At 49.0% G+C, this 15,479-nt stretch overlaps 1 protein-coding gene across 7 annotated transcripts in view; it reads left to right on the top strand.

The window, feature by feature from the left end:
* Bcl2l1 (BCL2 like 1) overlaps positions 1 to 14,940 on the top strand; it is a 54,738-nt gene extending 39,798 nt beyond the window's left edge. For all 7 annotated transcript variants that reach the window (XM_031372293.1, XM_031372296.1, XM_031372295.1 and 4 more), the window contains one exon: positions 13,351 to 14,940. In XM_031372293.1, the coding sequence (XP_031228153.1) occupies positions 13,351 to 13,488 (138 nt within the window). In that variant the 3' untranslated portion in view covers positions 13,489 to 14,940. The remainder of the gene's footprint in view (positions 1 to 13,350) is intronic.
* Positions 14,941 to 15,479: the final 539 nt, after the last annotated feature.

The raw sequence follows: 15,479 nt of genomic DNA, 5'->3' as shown, positions 1-15,479 counted from the left end.
CTCTCTCTCTCTCTCTGTGTATGTGTGTGTTTGTGTGTGTGTGGTGTTTTCTTAATAAGAATAATATATTAGAAAAAGAAGAACGCTTCCGTGAGGAACCTTGGTAGAAGGAAGATTAGGACGATTCTAATCTCTGAAATCTACAGAGGTCCCCAAAGCCAGATCAGACTTTGGAGGCCAGCCATCTTACCCTACTCTCGACAAGCCTACAAAAAACTCAGGCTTCCCTGAACCAGCTGCATCTAGTTACACTAACGGAAAGCCCTGGTATTTTCTTTCATGCAACCAAGCATGGAGATATAGGTCAGGCACTGCTGGCCTGGCAGTTACAGCAATGCTGACTTTCTCCTGCACCTGCAGCCATATTCTCAGAGATCCATCGGGTAGGGAAGGGATGCCCCCCTCTAAACAGGGATAGGATCTTCAAGAGCTTGTGGGTGGAGCTGGCTAGATCAAGCAGAGGGTAGGAAAAGACCATCTGGAATGTGGAGCCTGAGAAGATGGCTCTGCCCAGGCGTGTCTTGTGGCAGCTTCTGTTCAGCTTAGTGTCATCATCACTGATGGAGGAGACTAGGGAGGTCCCATCCTCCTGCTGAGCTCAGCTGGGTCCCCAGACCTGCACCTGAACCCTCCTCCGCTTGTCTGGTGTTTACAGAGCTGAAGCTGCTGCCCTTTGGGACCCAGCCTGTTTTCATTTCTGCTCTCAGCTGTCTGATCTCCATGGACCTCACCTACACGTTTGTGCGTGCCTGTCCCCCACAATGCTGCCTCACTAGGCCCCTCAAGCCTGGCATACTCTGGCCTTTGTTCTGTATAGAACCACTAGCTCTGTGCCTGGCACTGGGATGGCTTTTCTGGCCTGAAGCAGGCTCTGTTGCTCTGCCTAGCCACACCTTCCCTGAGACTACTTTCTTTAGTTGCATTCTGGGGGCAAAGCTTGGCCACCTGGCTGCCCTTGTGTATCATCCCTACTTACCGGGTTTTTTGTGTTTGGTTGTTTTTGAGGTTTTGGTTTGTTCGGCTTTTGGATTGTTTTTGTTTTGTTGTTATTTGGTTTTGGTTTGTTTGTTGAGACAGGGTCTCCCTATGTAGACCAGACTGGCCTTGAACTCACAGAGATCCATTTACCTCTGCCTAGGTACTAGGATTAAAGTCATGTATCACCACAACTGGCACCTCTAGTTATCTTAAAGCACAATCTTGATTCCACGTCTTTCCTGTGGAGATGTTAGGCCTAGGCAGAAGGAGCTCAGGGCTCAGGCCCACTGCTTTGTCCCCAGCTCATTGGTGCTCACCACCTGACACAGTGCAGACTGGATAGATGAAAGCCCAGAAATAAACAGGCCCACTTATCTGGACCTCCCTGCTCCTAACTCCAGGCAGCCTAGCTTACAAAGAGGGCCTGTACAGATGGCTGATGGGTGGTGGGTAGGCAGGCTGGAACAGAACAATCGATGTGTCCTTCCTTTACTGTCTCTTGAGACGTGGAGGGAACTAGAGGGCATATGGTATCTCTTTCTCAAAATCTCTAGCTCCAAGCCTAAAAGCATTGGGTGTGGAAAGGGGCAGCAAAACGAAGAACTTACTATGTGCGTGTTCTCTGAGCACTTGAGGCCAAGGGAATAGATGCCAGCTTACAAAATGAATTCAACTCTAACCTGGGTTATATAATTAGACTTTCCTGGGAGGAGTACTAGCTATTATTAATAAAGCTAAAACTAACAGACTGTGGGGAGTGCCACTCATCTTTAGCTGGAGTCAAAGCATTTACTGGATGTATGCCTTGGGCCATTTGATTCTGCTGCCATGCCTGTGGGTGCAACTGTCCTTGTACCCTAGAACACCAGGCTCAGCAGAGTCTTTGCCCCAGTAGTTAGAAGGCCTAAGACGAGGTTTTGACTTATATCTGGTGGTCTTTGGGTATATACCTGGATTTCAGTGTCCATCTGTTGAGATAAATTAATCCAGGCAGGAACCACACATCATGACACTAAGATTTCTGAGAAGTCCATATACCTAAGCAGATAGTTAGCTGTCTGGACTTAATGGTAATGATGTATATATTAGTTGCTTGGATAGCACACCTTTGGGTGGCACTCCCCTGAGTGTCTGCAGCCTGTAGCTCTACACTGTGAAGGGCTGATGAACCTGGGCTGTGGTGGATGTGACCCACAAAGACCTCTAAGGTTTCAGATATTTGGAGGGTGGGATACATTCATATGTAGCAGAGGGGGAAGAGCATTCTAGAGATTTGTCCCCATTGCATAATCCTCCAGATTACTTGCCTTCAGCCAGTGGAATTCCAAACATTTCTAATCAGATAAAGGTGGCTGAAAATACCCAGGACTTGTCCGGACTAGTTGGAGGCAGTGCTAGGATGAAGAGGTTGAGGCTACAGTGTTTGAGCAAGGTCCGACTACTTGGAAGCTTGCCCTGGCTCATAGATGAGCCACTGCCCTCTCCCCTCAATTCCTCAGGATGGGGAGCAGAACCATCGGGCTTTTAGGTAGAGGAGGGACAGGCCCTTTTGCAGCAACACATCCTCCCGGAATCCTGGGTCTCCACCTTCATACACGGGGTACTTAGACTTTTGGATGCCCCTGAAAGGACCCAAATGAGTTACTTTCTTCCTCTTCCCAGTAGCCCTTGAATCCCTGTGATGGGATCACTTTCACTTATTTGTTTGTTTGTTTGTTTGAGGTTTATTTATTTTTAAGTGTATGAGTAGTTGCATGCATGTTGGTCTGTGCACTCACTATGTATGTGTCTGGTACCCTTGGGGGTCAGAGAAGGACATTAGATTTGGAGTCTCTGGTATTGGAGTTACAGATTGCTGTGAGCCACCATGTGGGTGCTAGGAACTGAGCCATCTCTCAAGCTGCTCCTTCACTTTATAGGTAGGGAAATACCAGACAGGGGAATGGACTTATCTCAAGCAAACTAGCAATGGAGCTGAAAAGAAAAACCCACCGTGCCCAGCGTTTTTCACCAGCAGCCAAGACTGAACACCTCCAGGAGAGAGGCTGGGCATGACTGAGGGGAAGGAGGCAGGAAAGGCTGCTGTGGACCCCAGTTGTCCCAGTACAACTGGGCAGATGCCATCATCATCATTATCATCATCATCATCATCATCACTATTATTATTATTATTATTATTATTATTATTATTATTATATTGTTTATCTGGTGGGGGCACAGGTGCTACAGCACATTTATGGAAGTTGGTTCTATCTCACTGTATAGGTTCTGGGGATCAAACTCAGGTTGAAAGACATGGGCAACAAGCACCTTTACCTGCAAAGCTATCTCACTGGCCCCCAGAATGTGGTTGTTGATCTATGTGTTTAAGTGCTTTCTTGCTTGTTTTGAGATAGGGGTCTTACTATACATCTTGGCTGGCCTGGAAGTCAGTATATAGAGTAAGCTGGTCTCTAGCTCAAGGATCTCCTGCTTCTGCCTCACAAGTTCTGGGACTGATGGTGTGTGCTCAGAGAAGATGTCTCTTCTAGTACTTTCCCATAAGCTTCCCAGCCTTCTGCATGAGCCTCTGAGGACTTGGTGTCTGGAGAATGCCAGGTTCCTGCCTAGTTGCTTGATATTGCAAGGCCTTCTTGTGGTATTGCCAAGAAAAATGAGAATGAAGAGGGAACCAACTCTACTGGCCTCTGTTCTTTTCAGCACCTTCTCTGGGCCAAGCACCAGCCTAGGCCCAGAGACCAGAACTTATGGGTAAATGGAAAAAGTAAGCAGATGGCTTCCTTAAAGATGGTCCCTATGAGCCTAAGAGTAGGAGGAAGCTGGGCTGAGTGATCAGCATGCCAAAGAACCTGAGGAAGAAAATATGGCACACGAGGAGAGAAGCAGCCTGACCCTGGTTGAGGATAAGAAAACATGAGTGCACTCACAGGTCATGGGAGACTCAAACTGTGCCTTGGTTAGTAATGAACACTAGTTGTTCCTAACATTTCCTCAGAGTTGACTGTATGTCATGATTCGAACTCGTGGTGGTAAAGTCTTGTAGTAATCTGAATTGAAGTCATTTTTAATCCCATTCATAGATAAGATGTTCAGAATTAAACATCTTAGTCTACTTGCCAGACTTGCTGACTGCTCGAGTACTGTGCTCTGACAGTTGAGCTTGTTGGGGGGTAAGTCAGCCTTATTCTCCAGGAAGCACCTCCAGGTGACATGTGCAGAAACACTCAGACAGGAAACTGGCCCAGGCCAAGGAAGCCTGCCAGAGCTGCTTCTGCCCACAGCTACCGTCCTTGGCAGCTGGAACAGCAAAGACGAGAGCAGATCCAGATCTTTGGATAAGTAGAAGTACTCCCTAAAAGAGTGGCTTTCCAGCCAAATGTACAGTGTTCTACACAGAAAGGAGAGACTGCCATGGAATGACTGTATCTTCCTGTGATGTAGATCATATACATGGGACAAACTCTGTGTGACCATGGCAGTCCATCTCTCACTCCATCAGAGAGATGGTAATGTTGGGGGGCTTCATGCAAAGGTGGATAGAAATGTTAATTAATTCTAAAGCTGGAGCAATGGCTCATCAGAGGACCAGTGTTCTGTTCTCAGCACCCAGATCAGGCTGCTCACAGCCACCTTTAACTCCAGACCCAGGGGTCAGTGCCCTTTTCTTTCCTTAGCAGGCACCTGCATGTGTGCACACGTAGTCACACACAGGTCACTCTCAACTCTGAGTGCCCTTCTGGCCTGGAACATTGGGAGACTAGAGCTCTGTTATCATCTACTTGAGAGTGGATAGCAAGTCACCCTGCTTGAGATGAGTGCACTGAGTTGAGAAAAGAGGCCTCACAAAGCATGCTGCACTGCCCAGAGCAATGATTTGCCGGGCTCTAGAACCAGGCTACTAGGATTCAGCGTCACCCGAGATGTGTGACATGACCTTGAGGACATCAATGCTTCTTTACTCCTGTGTCGTTGTCTGTGACATGAAGAGTAAGAACAGCATTTACTCCTCAGGATTTTGTTTGGGTATGTTGTTGAGAATGTCATATGCAGTCCTGGCTAGCATGGAGCTCACTATATAGACAATGCTGTCCTCAAACTCATGGCAGTTCTGACTCAGCCTCCAGTGAGTGCTGGGGTTACAGCCTGCCTTGCACTGCTTGTAGCTGTTGTGAGGACTAGATGATGTCTTAAACTCAAGACGCTGGTCTAGTGCATACTGGTTGTCATGTCACCCACCCTCTGGGAGCAGGCGGTTGCAAACTCTGTTGAGCAGGTCTGCCCCAGAGAGTGCATGTGATGCTCTCCTGGTGCCCAGCTAAGTAGCCTGTTTCAAAGCTGGCCAGATGGAAGACCTCCCTTGCTCTGTCGGATACTTCTCGATTCCCCAGCGAGGTGTTATCTCCTCCCTGCACAGCCGCTTCCTGTTCTGAGAAATGAGCACATCTGTCAGGCTCCTCTTCTTAGAACTAATGGTGGGGGAAGGAGAAGGAGAAAAGAGGCTGACAGATGACCAACAGAGTTAGAGGAAGATGTGAAAATGTCCCCAAAGATTCCCTGAAGCTCACATGGCATCAGCTACTAGACCCTCAGCCAGGAAGCTGTCAAAAGATCACCTTGTTTCATTGAGCATTTGTAACCCCTAATGTTGACACTGCCCCAAGCTGCCTCTACTCCCACTCCACCCCACTGATCTGCCTGTCTAGAGTGCCCACATCCAGGTCTCTGTTTCTCAGGGTAGAGGAGAGCTTATTTCCCACCCATCACACAGGTCAACAGCTCCCCCAGGAATGCCAAGGGAAGTGGATTCCAGCCACAAGCCTCACTCCTTGGGAGCCGCTGCCTGCACTCCTGCAGAGAGAGAGAGATAAGGCCCCTCCCCCACTGCCTCCCAGGGATCTTCTAACAAGGCCTTGTTTGTCTACCCAGCTGGCATCTATCAGCTTCTCTCTGGGAGAAACTGAGGCTAGGAGCAGAAGGTAACTCCGCAAGTGACTCACAGCCTATCCACATGGGACCGTGCCAAGGCCGGGGAGAGGCAAACTGCCACCGTTTCTTGTGAGGTGTCACTTTGAGGAGCCCCTTCCTCTTCTCCACCCACATCTTTCCTGAAATAACTGAACAGGAAGGAAGCAGTGGGCACAAGCCTGGTGGCTTTCCAGAGTCACTCAGGAGGAAGGAAGCACTGTCTGGCACAGCAGCTTGCTTGTTCCTCACTGAAGCCAGGATGGAGAGGTTTCACTTTCCCTGGTTTTCGTCATGTCCTCTCCCTGGGGCTCCTCTCAACTGACTGGATGGGACTCATTCATTTGGCTGATAGCTTTAGACCACCATACTATCTTTGAAGGATCCAAACCCTGACCATGGCCTAGAATATGGGTTTTGCTGCCTAACACATTGGGCTTAAATTCCCTTACCCACTTAGGCACGGTTTCTTAATGACTGATTTACAGTTTACTTACCTCTTTCCTTCAGAGGTACAAGAGCATGGCCCATTATTAGAGCAGCAGAAGGTCTATGGTTTGGTTGAGAAGAGCCCAGCCTAATTGTTGCTACAGATCTGTAGGCCTCAAGTGGGCAACAGTGGTACCCAGTGGCAGTATGTGGGGACAGCTGATGAACTGATCTATAGAAAGGGCAAATCAGCACCTCACAAGGGGACATCAGAATGAATAAAAATCCCAAACCCATCACCACTTAGATAAGGACCTTGAGTGACCTAGAGCTTCCACATTAACATTTGCAAGGACTATTAAAAAAATGCCCTGAACATTAAACAGAATTATTCATTCATTTATCTATAGTATGGTCCTTTATAGGACCTGCTGCATTCCAAATGCAGTGCCAGGCTCTAGAGATAACAGGTGAGAAGCAATGGGAGAGACAGAACAAAGAATCATCTTTCAAGTGAATAGGAGTGTAGATGGTCGGAGAATATGGGCTACCAGAGGTAAAGTGCTTTAGCTCAGACTGGCACATACACCACAAAGGGCCAGAACTGGTGACGCAGGTCTGTAATTCCAGCTATTTGGAAGACGGAGGCAGAGGTCTCTCAAGCTCCTGCCTAGCCTTTGCTGCAGGTAAAGTTCAAGGCCAACCTAGGCAACACAGTGAGACCTTATCTCTTAAACGGAAAGTGAAAAGAGTGCTGATGGGGCTGGAGAGATGGCTCAGCGGTTAAAAGCACTGACTGCTCTTCTGAAGGTCCTGAGTTCAAATCCCAGCAACCACATGGTGGCTCACAACCATCTGTAATGAGATCTGATACCCTCTCTGGTGTGTCTGAAGACAGCTACAGTGTACTAACATATGATAATAAATCTTAAAAAAAAAAAAAAAGAAAGAAAAGAAAAGAGTGCTGAGGATGTACAGGTCTGTGGAGAGGAGTTGTCTAGCATGTGAAAGGCCCTGGGTCCAGTCCAAAGTACTGCAGCCAGCTGTCACGTATGGCTTTATTCTTAACTTCTTAACAAATGAGTACACTAGCAACCAGAGAGATGGAGAACTTTGCTCAGAAGCACACTTGGGAAAAAGGAAGTGTGGATACAGGTGAGAGAGAAAGGGAAGAGAGGTCCATTCAGGTTGGGACTGTACTCAGCCTCTGGTGAGCCTCTGCCCTCCAGACATCATGTCACCATGACGTCTTTGGTGTCGTAGTTAGTTGTGGAGGGAAGTTGAGTCATTCAGTTAGTTGCCTTTGAGCAAAAGTCAGTCTACACCTGATTAGATGAGCTGGGTTTCAAGGTCTGGCTTAGGCTTAGTCCTGCTTGCACTCTGCCCCAAGACTGAGAGGGGAGACAAGCACAGAGATAGGGGCTTACCTTCTTCATCGTGCCAAGGTCTTTGTGCCTTAGAATCTCTGGTAGAACCTGATTTTCTTTTTTTCTTGGCACTACCCATAAAATTGAAGACATTAAGTTTGCCAGGCAAGTGGTCTGTCACTGAGCACTGAGTCCAGGGCCCTAGGCGCATGCTCTTTTGCACCTAAGGCATTTTATTCTTCCAATGGCTGGCACTGGCCCATCCAGGCCTCCTTGACTTTCCTGATGCCTCTACCCACATCAAGTACTCTCGCTTTTGTCTTCTACACCCCATAGTCTATGCAATGACCTTACTGGTTTTTTGTGATACTTTCTCTTCTTGTTTTTCTTTTCCTTTTTCTTACTTTCTTATATTATTTCATGTGAATGGGTGATTTGCTTGAATTATGTTTGTGCACCAAATGCATGTAGTACCAGCAGAGGCCAGAGAGAGCATCAGATCCTCAGGAACTAGAGTTACCTTACATATGGTTGTGAGGCATCATGTGGCTGCTTAGAAATGATAAACCCAGTTCCTCTGGAAGAGCAGTCAGTGTTCTTAACCACTAAGCCATCTCTCCAGCCTCCACTCCATCCCCTTCTCTTTTCTTTCAGACCTTCCCTCAAGAATCTCTTGGGGCTGGAGAGATAGCTCAGCAGTTAAAAGTACTGACTGCTCTTCCAGAGGCCCTGAGTTCAATTCCCAGCAAACACATGGTGCCTCACAGCCATCTATAATGAGATCCAATGCCCTTTCTTGGTGTATCTGAAGATAGGGACAGGCAGTATATTCATATACATAAAATAAATAAGTAAATAAATCTTAAAAAGAAAAAAAGAATCTTTTAAGATACTTTTATGCTAAATCCCTTCCCATAAAATTGGAATAGCATAATGAAACACTGTTTTTATGCACTATGTATAGCCACAAACAATTAGAATTGCTACGAAGTTTTCACAGGGCCCCTTTGGAGGTAATTTCACTACTGCTAAGAATGTACTAGAACATAAAACATCTGGAAGCCCTGTTTACTGCTTATCTCCAGGGGCCGGGCTTGAAGCATGGTAGTTGCTTTGTGGACATTAGTAATAAAACGGAAAGTGCAGAGACCCTGGAACATGAGAGAAGTTGGTTACAGAATTGGGAGGAGGTGAGCCAGGAAGAGGGGACTCCACAGTGGGGTCCAGGACTGGTTGAGGAAGAAAGTTTTGAAGAGGGAGTAAAGACTAGACTGTCAGGCCCCTTGGTGTGTGTGGCCATGACTACTGGAAACCCTGTAATGTTGGAGGGAACACCTTTAAACAGTCTTAGACTGGACTTCTCCTGGAGTGAAGGTTAGGAAAACTGGAGACTGAGTCTGGGCTCTGCTCCAAACCTGCTGTGGGTTGGCCCTCTGAATTTGCTCTGCTTGGTAGGAGTCTCTGACTGTTGTGTAGGTCATTAGCATTGTGTCCCCAGCCACACTAAACTCGACATGAATCTCCAAGGCAGCAGTCAATGCCAAGGGATTTCTCTCACTTCACTCTATCCCGCGCTGAGCCCAGCAGACTTCGGGCCTGGGTTTCCTGGGAGTATCTATGACTTCAGTCCCCTGTCCACTGTGTAGTAAAATCAGTGGGAGCCTTGAGGAGTGAGGGGGGCTTATCTTTGCTTTTCCAGACCTAAGAGCACAGCAGTCCTGTTTATTTACCCAGAGCAGCCGCCCGCTGAGAAAATGGCTGTTTGTTTCCAAGTATGTCGTGTGAACCTGGGCTAAATATACCCACACCACAGCCTCTCCAGCCCCCGCCCGGGGAACAGCACGCCCCATTCTGCTCGGCTCCCTGCAAAAGCCACTACCAGGATCCACGCCCTTGAAAGCCCTGCTCCCCTCAGGAGAAGGCGCTCTAAGCAAGATCACCCTGGCCAAGAATGCTGCTTAGGAACTGAGACAGGAGTGGTCAGTGCCTTGTTCTCTGTGTCCCCTCCTCCCTGGAATGACTGTTCCTGGACAGTGAACGCTTTGTGCCTTCGTGGGGACAAGGCCTGTTTACTGCAACCCAGCCCCAGAGCTGAAAATTTCCTATGGCTGTCAACCCTCTACTTCAGGAAAGTTCCAGGGCAGGAGCCAGGCTCTGTGTTTTGGAAACCACCCCAGTGTCCCTGATTCCTTGTGTCCCCTTGAGATAACCAAGACTTCTTTCTCTAACTATGGCCTCTTTTCTTCCCACAGCCCAGGACTCTATTCATACTTCTTTTTGTTGCTTTACTTGGGCCTGCTTTACTTGGGCCTACTTAACTGGCTGGCCTCAAACTCTGAAGGTATCTGAGGATGACCTTGAACTTCTGAACTTTTTGCCTCCATCTCCCTCATGCTAGAGTTATAGGCATTCGTCACCATACCAATTATATATGATGGGTATCAGGGACCTAAGGATTCATTCATGCTAGCCAGACACTCTACCAACTATGCTACCTCCTCAGTTTTCATAAGTTTTCTTGTTTACAAGACGAATAGAGACTGGCCAGGGTGGATGGAACAGGAAGGCACAGCCAGCCACTGCTTTCTGCCCAGGTCTCCGGCTCCCCTTAGCTCTGCCGCCACACTTCCTTTGCCTTAAACTCTATGGTACTGCGGAAAGACTCCCATTTCCAACAGATGGAAACTGGGATAGCAGGCGGCCTGTGAGGGCAGGTTGTCCCTGCAGTCTGGCATAGGTCTACTGCCTGTTAGCTAATGTGTTCCAAGCTTTAAGCACCAGGCGTCTTACCGTGGTTGGGAAATGAGATTCTCACCTACCTCTGAGGGCCCTACGGGAAAATGGAGCAATACCTGAGGCTTAGCAGACGTGCAGTGTATTTGTTCTCCTCGTATGCAGTCATGTGTTGCTTAACTTCCCAGGGATGAACTCAGAAATATGTCACCAGGCCACTTTGTTGTGAAGATCAGAGTGTACTTAACAAACCTAGAGGGTAACACAGAAAATATGACGCAGCAAAGAGTGGTAGCAAAACCAGGAGGGACTGAGTGCTACTACCAACCTAACTTAACCATCTGTGTACAGTGAGCTTTCTCTGTGTCAGACCCTTTTCTAAGCACAAGACAGGATCTTGGCCCTCAACTAGACATATCTAGTACAGAAGGCAAATTGTAGCAAAACATAATGTATGGTGTGGTCATGAGAAGTGCTGAGGAGGTGGGTGTGGCTACTTGTAACCTTAGTGCTCCCAATACTCAGGAGGCTGAGGCAGGAGGATTGAAAATTCAGGGCCCTGTCTCTGGAAAAGGACAGGAGGAGAGGAGGGAGGAAAGAAGATAGTATGCTGAGAAAAAGACCTATAGCAAGGTTGAGGTGGGTACAAGTATGGATGCTCGAGACAGTGTGGTCACAGAGACACCATATAGCCAGTGAAGGGGGCAGAGTGTTAGAGGACATTTGAACCTGCTTCTACTTAGGGAGTGGCCTAGGCCTTGGCACACACCTTTTAATCGCTCTCCCTGGAATACAGACATGCCCTTAGTTCACACCTTTAATACCAAACAATAAAAGTAAAGTTAGTTTGCATAAGGAAGCACCAATGTTTGAAGATGATGTCTTGTTGAGTGGCAGACACAGTGACAAATCAGGTAAAGATTTGACAGAATAGGATAGCCCAAATCTCACAAGATGAAAGGAAAAGGAAGCCACTTAAGACGGAGACAGTACAGGAGAAGAGAGTACAGTAGAGTTCCTGGAGAGCAGGACTGTAGAGTTGAGATGGAGGAGGCTGCTAGAGTTAGTTTGAGGCCAAGCAAAGCAATTCAGAGGCCAAGAGAAAAACCAGATTGAGTCAGTCAGTTGGGAGAGGAGTCTGAGCCAGAACAGCTGAGTTGAACCAGCCAGCCAGAGTTCAGAAAGAACAAGAAATGGTGAACTTAATCAGCAGCAAATCTCAGTGGATGAAAACATTCTAGGCCTAGATTAGATGGTATGGAGACTAGAATCTTTCAGGACAAAGCCTGGGTTAGCAAACAGGCAGTAAGCCTCCTAGATAACAATCTACAGGCGAATAAAAGTTACTTTTTTTTTTTTAAGTATAGAATAGAGTTTATTTAGGGCATGGGGAGGGGGGTTAAGAGGGTAGCAGAGGCAGAGAAAGGCAGAGAGAAGGAGAGAGTAGAGAAGTAAGGGATGGCCATGACCTATGTGGAGGGGGGCAGGGAATGGGGAGAGAGGGGAACCACGAGGTAAGAGGCAAGGGAGAGAAGCAGGAGTAAGAACTAAAAGTTACTTTTTATAAGAGAGACTCACTGGTCTGCAGCTGTGGGGAGGGAGGCAAGCAGCTCTGGTGTGAGGACACCTTGGGAAGATGAAGAGTTTGGAGGGCTGGATGCATTGTGATCAGAAAGACTTCCCATCTGCTTGCTGCTTCTGGTTCTTTTCTCTAAGTGGATGAGGAGGAGCTTTGCCATAGGGCTTATGGCTCACTGCTGCCTCTTCAAAGGCACCATAAATATTGATCTTTTCGAGTCCGTCTGCTCAGAGCTTGTGCAGTCCTACTGCTAGGTACCAAGATGCAAAGATGCCCCGCTAAGTACTGAGGAAGCTGCTAGAGTGGGGACTGTGCAGTGGACAGTGACCTAATCAGTGGACAGTGACCTGGTCAGTGTTCTTAAGCAGTCTCCTCTGCAGTGCATGGTGGTGGGGAGGGATATCAGGAGATAAGAAATGGACCAGGCTGCATCCTGAGTGAGCACACTTGGGCGTGGGGCCCAGAGCCCCTGGAGATGGAAGTCTTAATCAGGGACCCTCCACTTAGCCAACTGGGACCAGATGGAGACTGACAGACCTCCATAGAAGCAATAGCATGGGCTCTAATGTCAACATTCAATTCCACATACATACAGTGAACACTTATTTCTAGGGGCCAAGTACCAAGTTTGGATTCTGTCTGTACCAGTGACCTAGTAGGGTGACCTTAATCAGGTTCCTTGAGTCTCAAGAGTCCCAGCTGCCTGAGGAAGAGAGCCTTGCTGGCTGTGCCACTGAGTCATGTGCTCTCCAAATGAATAAGCTTGATGGCAAAGAGCTCTCCTTCTGGTTCAAGACTGGCAGCCCTGGGGTGGGGACAGGGCTATGTCCATGTTAAGTGTTCTGCTATGTTCTCCCCACCTACCAGCCAGCCAGCTCTGGCTGAGGCCCCTTTACAGGGGGGAAGAATCTCCAGAGTGCCCCAGTGAAACTTCTCTGAGAACTTCACCTCCCTGTAGTCTAGCAGTGGGCAAGCCAGAGCCTTACATTCCTCTTGGCACCCACTCTGACACCCATGTGTTCTGTCCCACCTCCTGCACCCCCGTCTCCTAGTAGTCCCTGCTGATGTCCCCTCCAAGCTGTCCCGTTGCTTCTTAAGGCAAAGCACCCTCTCTGCACGCACCGTGTTCTCGCCGCAGGCTAGGTTGGTCTCCCCCAGCTGGGGTTCAGAAGAGCAGCCTTTAACCTTTTCTCTGGCCATGGTGGGCACTAGTGCTATGGCTTTTCAACTCACCAAGGCATGGAGATGCTCCTTTCTGCAAAGATTCACACAGTGTCTATCTTTCCTTCTCTGTCCCCACAGGACACTTTTGTGGAACTCTACGGGAACAATGCAGCAGCCGAGAGCCGGAAAGGCCAGGAGCGCTTCAACCGTTGGTTCCTGACGGGCATGACTGTGGCTGGTGTGGTTCTGCTGGGCTCACTCTTCAGTCGGAAGTGACCAGACACTGGCCGTCCACTCACCTCTCACCTCCCACCCTGCCCCCACCACGACTCTCTCTTCAGCCACCATTGCTACCAGGAGAACCACTACATGCAACTCACGCCCCTTGCCCTATCACAGGGTTGGGCCTAGATGGAGCCCCCTGCAGTTAGCTTTCTAGAATCTACCACGCTTCTGTGAAAGCCACCTTCCCCCCACATCTCAGTTCCCTTGGCCTCAAAACTCACAAGGTTTTCCCCCAAACCCGGCTCCTTGGAGGCTGGCAGGAGCAGGAAGGGGTGTGTAGGGGAGGCGAGCCTGCCTTGTTGGTGGGACCCTAATTACCCCTGAGCCTCTTGGGAATGCTTTTCTGGCAGGGAGCTCTTCCCCTGAAAGAGACTAGATTGCCTTGGTTTTGTTGTGTGTGGCCTCAGAATTGATCATTTCCCATCCCCCTGTGTCCCTGGGGCTCCTCCTCCTCCCCATCTCCACCCCCCCAAGAGCCATTGAGTGAGGTGCTTTTAGCCCTTTTGACTAATTAGAAGTTCAGGCTGCTTGGGATAATGAGGCAAGGACCAGAACCTCCTCCCACCTGTGGCCTGGCCAAAGCCCCCACTTGTGGTCTGAATGTTCTCCTGAGGCCTCTGGCTAGAGTCTAGCCCCACCCAGGAGGAGGGGCTTAGCTGCTGAAAGGCCACCTTGCTAGAGCTAGAGTGGCTCTTGCAGCTTAGCACCACCCAAGATCCTTGTCCACCCCTCCCCTGGCTCCCATGACCATGACTGAGGGACCAACTGGGCCCAAGATAGGTGCCCAGAGCTGTTAATGACTTCCTGCAAGACCGGCCTGCGGCATCTGTGCCTTGGGTGTTGGCCACAGGGTCCAGGGACTCTGGCCTCAGCCCAGAAGGGAAGGGAAGCTATACAGAGCGGCTGTGGGAGCCCGGGGCTTCCCTACCTCAGGCAGGAAGGGCAGGAAGAAGAGCCTGGTGCCAGGTGAGGAGGACTGCAAGGGCCTGTGTTTGAGCCCTGCCCCCACCTAGCCTGGGCAGCAGGGCTGCCAAGGTCAGAATGGCCTTCAGGCCTCTCTCTCCTCTGCTCCACCCTTGGCCTGTCTCATCCCTGTGGGTCCCAGCTCAGCTCTGGCTGCCCCAGGCTCTCTGCTGTACATATTCGAGACTAGTTTTTATTCCTTGTGAAGATGATATACTATTTTTGTTAAGCGTGTCTGTATTTATGTGTGAGGAGCTGCTGGCTTGCTGTGCGCGTGCCCGTGGAGAGCTGGTGCCCAGACACTGACAGCCTGATGCTCCCTCCCTGCCCTTGCCTGGGGAAGCCCACCGGGGGTCCTGGCTTCTAAGTGGCACCTGTCCCTCCCCTCCCCTCACCCTACACTTGTTCCAGCTCTTTGAAATAGTTTGTGTGAAGGTGAAAGTGCAGTTCAGTAATAAATGGTGTCTGTGACCCTGTGAACCACAGCCTTGGCTCTGCGCCGCTTGGGTAAGGGAGAAGCTGCTGGGCTCTGGCTCTTTTGCCTGGAATGGGAGGGCTCACCAAGTTCCTTCATCCCTGAATTTCTTTCTGGTCTCCACATTTCTGCACATTACTGGGAGAAGGGATGTTAATTGAGCAGCACCCTTAGGAGCTGAGCCCAACAGTCAGAGTTGCTGGGCAAGTGTTCTCTGAGCCCTGTTTTAGTATAGGTCTGCCTTTTTAAGACTAGTGGAGAAGATAGGTGTAGAATTTGATGCTGGTTGGCTTAGGGCTTTCATGAAAAAGCCACTATCTTCTGGCAAGACATGAAGACAGACTTGAGGGTAAAGTGACCAGGTCTGAAGTAACATTATTAAGATAGGTCTCAGAGTTTCACATGAATTAGAGATGGCTCTAGAGAAAAGATGATGTTTAGGGCTGGAGCAGTGGTTTAGAGGTTGAATGCTTGCTGCACAGTCCTGAGAACCAGAATTTAGATTCTAGCATGACTTAATAAGCTGAGTATTCCCCAGATAAAT

This window comes from Mastomys coucha, unplaced genomic scaffold (assembly GCF_008632895.1).
Source record: "Mastomys coucha isolate ucsf_1 unplaced genomic scaffold, UCSF_Mcou_1 pScaffold15, whole genome shotgun sequence".
Lineage (NCBI taxonomy): Eukaryota > Metazoa > Chordata > Mammalia > Rodentia > Muridae > Mastomys > Mastomys coucha.
The sequence above is the reverse complement of the archived record's forward strand: the minus strand, read 5'-3'. Positions and strand labels throughout refer to the sequence as shown.